The sequence below is a fragment of the Ciona intestinalis genome, chromosome 3 (assembly GCF_000224145.3).
Source record: "Ciona intestinalis chromosome 3, KH, whole genome shotgun sequence".
Classification (NCBI taxonomy): Eukaryota; Metazoa; Chordata; class Ascidiacea; order Phlebobranchia; family Cionidae; genus Ciona; species Ciona intestinalis.
This window is the reverse complement of record NC_020168.2, coordinates 6,344,327-6,350,427: the sequence shown is the minus strand read 5'-3', so window position 1 is coordinate 6,350,427 and position 6,101 is coordinate 6,344,327. Positions and strand designations below refer to the sequence as shown.

The 6,101-nt window shown below is 36.5% G+C and overlaps 1 protein-coding gene across 1 annotated transcript in view; it reads left to right on the top strand.

The window, feature by feature from the left end:
- Nucleotides 1-1,609: 1,609 nt before the first annotated feature.
- Nucleotides 1,610-6,101, top strand: part of LOC445626 (basement membrane-specific heparan sulfate proteoglycan core protein) — a 46,720-nt gene continuing 42,228 nt past the window's right edge. Inside the window, exon 1 of the mRNA XM_018811298.2 lies at nt 1,610-1,772. Within this exon, the coding sequence (XP_018666843.1) occupies nt 1,719-1,772 (54 nt within the window). The 5' untranslated portion in view covers nt 1,610-1,718. The remainder of the gene's footprint in view (nt 1,773-6,101) is intronic.

Genomic DNA, 6,101 nt, shown 5'->3' with positions numbered 1-6,101 from the left:
CACCTTTACACGTTGGAAAGAGATCCAAAATCTTACCTATCTTTTCCATAGTTCATTTTAATATGTCTACATCTCGGGGGAGATAGGTTTGAGAGCCACTGCTATACTTTAAAAAGATGTCTTTTATTAATGTTGTTGCTGGTATGTTTAATTAGTAAATAAAAAATCGGGACCAACTTCGCGTAAATAGCCGAGTAGTAACAATATTCGATTATTAAATGCGTGTTACTTGTCGCCACCTTTTAAATTTGTATTTTAAATTTCTCCACCGATAGGTGGGAATAAAGAGTTAGAATTTCGAAAATGGTTTGCAGCGAATTTTTTTGTTATATGGCGCTTAAAATGACACCCATGTTACAATTTAATTTTCACACGCGACGCTAAACAAATGATGACTGAACAGAATTAGGCAAAACACCGCTAAGACAGGAAATAAACAACGATTTGGTGTTAAAAGAACAAATGGAAAAATGTTTAACTTTAAACTGTGGAGATATGTTCTTTCGAATAGTTTGGGGTAAGATGGTTTTCATTCTTTTCTATTGTCTCTTCTGATACTGAACAAGTAATCTTAGCAAAATATATCCTCACGACTCTAAAAGGGCGTTGTGGATTATTAGAAACACGATTAGGAAATATGGGATACTTTATGTGCCAACAGTAACCATCTTACCCCGACGAATTCAAGTATGCTTACGGCTTGCAAAATTTCTTTAGTGTTGTATAATTCAAGACTTGCTGAGACTGCTTTATCGTATATTACGTCAAGGGTGGCAACTTTTTCGTTCCGCCATAAGTGTATTCTAAAGCCCTGTAAAAAAAGTTTCTAAAAATTTGGTTGAATTTAAAACTGTGCGTTTCTTAGCAAAAAAATCATTTTCGTGTATTTTGTCGCCGTTTACTGTTTCGTCAATTTTATCCAGTTTCATGGCTAAGTTCGCCACTAATTGCTACCGTGGGTCGCCCGGTATTTTATGGCGAATCTGCGGGATTTGACGCTTCGCGGTCCGGCGAGACTCGCATAGTGTTGCCGGGGTTGGTTAAAAAAATTGCCAAATATTAGGAATTGTTAAAATTTGTCCCGAAACGGGTTTAAGTGCATTTGTTAAAGACAGGTTTAAGGGTCGGCTGGGTATTTGCAACACTGATCTCGAAAACGGAAATGTGGTGTCTGATTGATGAAAACGAGAGAGGCTAGAGAAGAAGGCGATATGAGAGAAGCAAGTACACAAATGTTGCGCACCTGGGTGCCCAGTATCCATCAGCATGTCGTACCAAGACGATCATGACGCCTATGGTGTATTCGGGGCAGTATTAGTTGACCTATATCGCGATATAAAATATAAATATCAAAATATTAGTACTTGCTGCGATTATGAAGTTTGGATGGACGAGCAATCACCGAAACGTTACAGTAATACCAGTAGAAAAGGCGAGATCGTAAAAGGCCTGGATCGGCGTTGGCTAAAGTGCGGTTAGCAGTTATCTGAATACAGGAGAAGCAGCAATGTTATTTGATAGCGTTACCAAGTGTGTAAAGATACGAGTAAGCCGTTATTTGACTTGTCTTATGTTTGCATACCCCGTACAACTTGCGTTCTTTCTTCAGCGTGAAACTTGTAACGCGTACGTGTGAATTCCTGTAAACTTGTGAGCTACAAAATCCACTCTATCAGTCTGTGGTAAGCGGTATAGCAAGGCGGAGTGCTGAAGACCAAATGTGGACCCATATCGTCTTTATAACTTGTATGGTCTGCTACACAAGCGGTCTGGTAAGTGGAATGTGTTCTAACTACAAAGTTACCTCTGTTATCGACGCCCACGCGATTTTTCGTTCAATGTTCAAACACGGTGGATTAAATCGCTGCCCTACTTTTACAAGATTAAATTTTCCTCTGTTTTTTTAAACTTTGTAATCTTGATTTGTAGTAACTTTAAAATTGGCTTTAGAATCTTAGATTACTGCATGTGTTGTTTATTTAAGCGGATGTCTTCTAACTTCTCTGGTTATCCGTTCCCCTAAGTACGAGTTAGCAGAGTGGTTTTACCAGTGCTTTACTTAGAGTAGGGGCCTCTTGGGAAACGTAGGTCAAACTTTAAAAGCGTCTGGCAATAATGGACCATGTCTGCCCACAGTAGTGCGCGCATAAACTTTACCAGCTATACGTGATGACTGCACAGTATTATGCACCATACTGTTTCTTGAATGCTATACGCGCGGGGTGACTTTGTTGGCTAGAGCTAATATGGTATGTTGGGGTAAAATGGGACATGATTTTATTCTCTTTTATCGTCCCATTTTGTAGTAAACAAAGATTATTTACAGACGTGTACAACCGTATTCTCAACACTCTAATAGAGTGTTGCTGATCGTTAAAAACACGATTAAGAAATATGGAATGTTATGTGCTAACGGTATCCATCTATATTCGACGTCTGTTGTTCCTGCAGTTATATGCTTAATTTTGATAAATGCCAGGATTAAATTGTAATTTGTGCTGTACTGGTCCATTGAAAAAAGTCTAATATATAACGCTTGAAAATACAATATATGGAGCCCCCATTATCCCTGGTAAGTCCTCACATCCATTACACAGAAACATATTGTCATATTGTTTAACATGACGAGACTTGTAACTGGCAGTTCAAAAATAGCTGAAGGCAGTTTAAGCCATCGTAGCAAACAGAGCGAAACATTCGTTGCGTGTCTTCACGCGTCTTCATCTTTTTGCAATTTTACGCACAATTCAAACAAGCTTTCCAATGCCCTACTTAGTACTTACGCGTGTCATTTCTGTCCTGTCTATGTCTACTTCAGTCTGGCTCCAATTTTGAAAGTTTGCGAGAATACTGTACAAAAATTGGAAACTACAAAGGCTAAATTTTAAAAATATGCCAAAATATGCAACTTTAAAAACGCTCAAAATTCCTCACCTTAAAATACGTGGCCGCGTCACAATATGCTTTAAACTGTTGAAATAGCTGGAACGGTGAAATCTAAACAAAAATCAGTGTTGCCGTGTAAGGAATTTTAAAATTTTTACTTCTGGCATCACTGGTAACGATTGAGGGCATTAGTAGGTGGCTTAAGTCTTTTGTTGTCGTCTTCAATGCAATGGTCACTCTATACCTGTCTACGATCAATCAGCAGGCCGAACGTAACACCTAGTAGCAGCTTGCGGGGGTAAATTTAATCTGTGCGAAAATGCGCAAAATCGCAGAAAATGTGGAGGGATATTTGGAACGTTGAACGTATTTTTGACAATTTTTTTTACAAAAAACGGCGCAAAGAAAAAACGCACTTAATATTTAAAAATCTAAAAAAGTTTATTTGTAAAAAAAATCTGTGCAAAAATTTTAGAAAAAAAGATACACAAATTAAAAATAAGAGTGATATTTTCAGTAAAACTGTGATAAAACTGCGACAAAAGCAACTTATTTTAAAATAGATAAAATTAGCTCGCAGTGGAAATAAGAATATCCGGTATTGCTATCATTACAATCTGTTTGAAGTAATTTATAAAAAGTTGAACGTCCTTCGTGTTTTGGTAGAAAGCCAAGAGCCGTGTCCAAATTTCCGTTTTAGTTTTCCGCCTATATTTCGCAAGTTTCACGATTAAATCGTTCGTATTCCATATCAAAATAATGCGTGCTTAATATTTTGTCTGTTGTTACATGTTGTGTTTGATGCGGCGTTTAATTTGTCATCAAATACACAACTTAGTCGGGGTACCAAAGCGGCGTGTCTTGAACGAAACAAGCACGTCATAAAACAACAATCTTACTGTTTGATGTCAACTTTAAACTTTAGAAAGAATCCAAAACTTTTGTCCCCTAATCGGATTCAGAGATCTTTCTGTGTTCATTCAAGCGTGACATTCTTATACCATGGCGACTTTTTAGGTTAATCTTGCTTAAACTCACCCGTGTAAACATAACTTTCTTGATGGATGTCGGTATATTGTTGGGTTGCCTGGAAAACAGAATACAGAAACATATTTCACATTTGGCTGTGCAAGTAACGTTATCGAAACCGCTTTAAAACTAACATGTTGTGTGTTTATGTATAGTAGGGTGGGGAAGACGGGACACCTTTAGCAAATAATATCCTGTGTTTTAAACAAATAACAACGGTATATTGGAGTCGTGAGGATACGGGTTGATAATATTTTAAATGTTCTTTGTTTACAAATAAATGTGACAATAAAATAGAATGAAAAGTTGTCCCATCTTACCCCACCCCACTATATGAAGGGGTTTAAAATAATTTTATGGGTATTTTCGCTTATGATAACGAAACACATATTAATGGGAAATTACAAAATGCGAGATTTAACGATAAATGACGGTCATTAAAACATTATATACAAAGGACATAATATTACTAATAACTTAATTTGACTGTTTGATTACGATAGCGAAGATTAAAGCATAGGTAAAATTAAACGTCAGGATATAGCGACAAATCGATGGTTGTACTAACCAGTTAAAAAGTGTGGGCGCTAAACGTAATATAGAGTATGCGTGAGTAGATTTATGTAGTACAGGTTGGGGTAACATGGTCCATGTTTTATTATCTTGTATCGTCCAATTTAGTAGTAAAAATAAGGAATATTTGCATGCCTATATTAGCATATTTTTACGACCCTAAAGGACCGTTTCTAATTGTTTAAAACACGATCACGAAATATGGGATTTACCTGCTATTAGTATCTCATCTTACCCCTTAGTTATTGTATATTGCGTACATAAATTATTTACAGCAATTTTATATTTCGCCATAGGTCACTTTAGTTTTAAATTTGATCTGTATTTGAACTTCCCCAATACAATACAGCGCTTTATATCCCTTGTATTTAAATGTCATAATCGCTATTTCACTTTATCAATGGATGAATAGAATGACGCTTATTAAAACGTCATATTGACCATTGTGCATTTAACTATAACGTCATGAATATAAATATGACGCGGATGTATACAACCCATATTTGGTCATGTTGTATTTAGTATTAGATTAACCTAACTATCAGTTTGAACGGAAAATGATAAACCATGTTTATAGCAATTAACTTTACGCTAATATCACGTGTATACGGGAAACAGATTACCATAATCATCGGTTAAGTCAATCCGGTAAATCCATGGTTGCTCTTTACGTCTGTATTATGGTAGATCAGGGTTCTTTATCTGGTACAAAGCCTTTTGACATTTTTAATGAATAGATGTAACTTATGCATCCTCGTGTGGGGGAAGGCAGTCGTTACAACACGGTTGTTTTGAGTTATCACATATGTAACTTAGTGGATAAACTTTATTGCTCCGACGTAATTTTGCATTTGTAAACACTGGTAAAAAGTCATTGGTCATCACTGGTCAAATCATGTCAGTTGTCACTACTATACAATCACCCAATACCAACAAAGCTAAGATTAAGATTTGTGTAAAAGTTTAGGAAGTTTTAATCTTCTCTTGAATTGAAGATTTCCTGACTACCAGTATCCGCCACCTGTTGTCTGTTGTTTTTCGTCGCATCCGTTTTAAAGTCTTGTTTCATAATATTTTTTAACTAGAAGTAAAAATGGCCGAGGACGATAACGTCACATTATGTCAAAGTGTGCCATGTTTTTTGAAGTTTCTTAATTATCCTCGCTTGGCGCATGAAAAACACAAGCTGCCAACACATTTCATGCCCGCTTTCGAGTTATACCACATATGTAACTTTGTAGATGATTATTTTTGATTATCTCAATTATTGGGCTAGCAGGCGCGCTACTCACCTTTTCACGGCGCCGCACTATTTCAAACTAAAATGTTATAATTTCAAAACCGCAGTTTCAGGATAAATTAAACTACCGTGACTCCATGCACACTTTGAGTTTAAATATGCCTCATTGTCTTTTTCGAAAAGATAAATGCAATGCAATGTATGTCATATTGCCTATGTGTTGAGTTCACGTATTATCTTGGTTACCAAATCTATATCTAGGTTGTGATGTATGTTTTCACCACAAGCACCACTACTAACATGCTGAAAGCACTCGGTGGCTTCGAAGCATTATCTTATGTTTCCTACGATGGGGCTTAAGCATCTTAAGTTC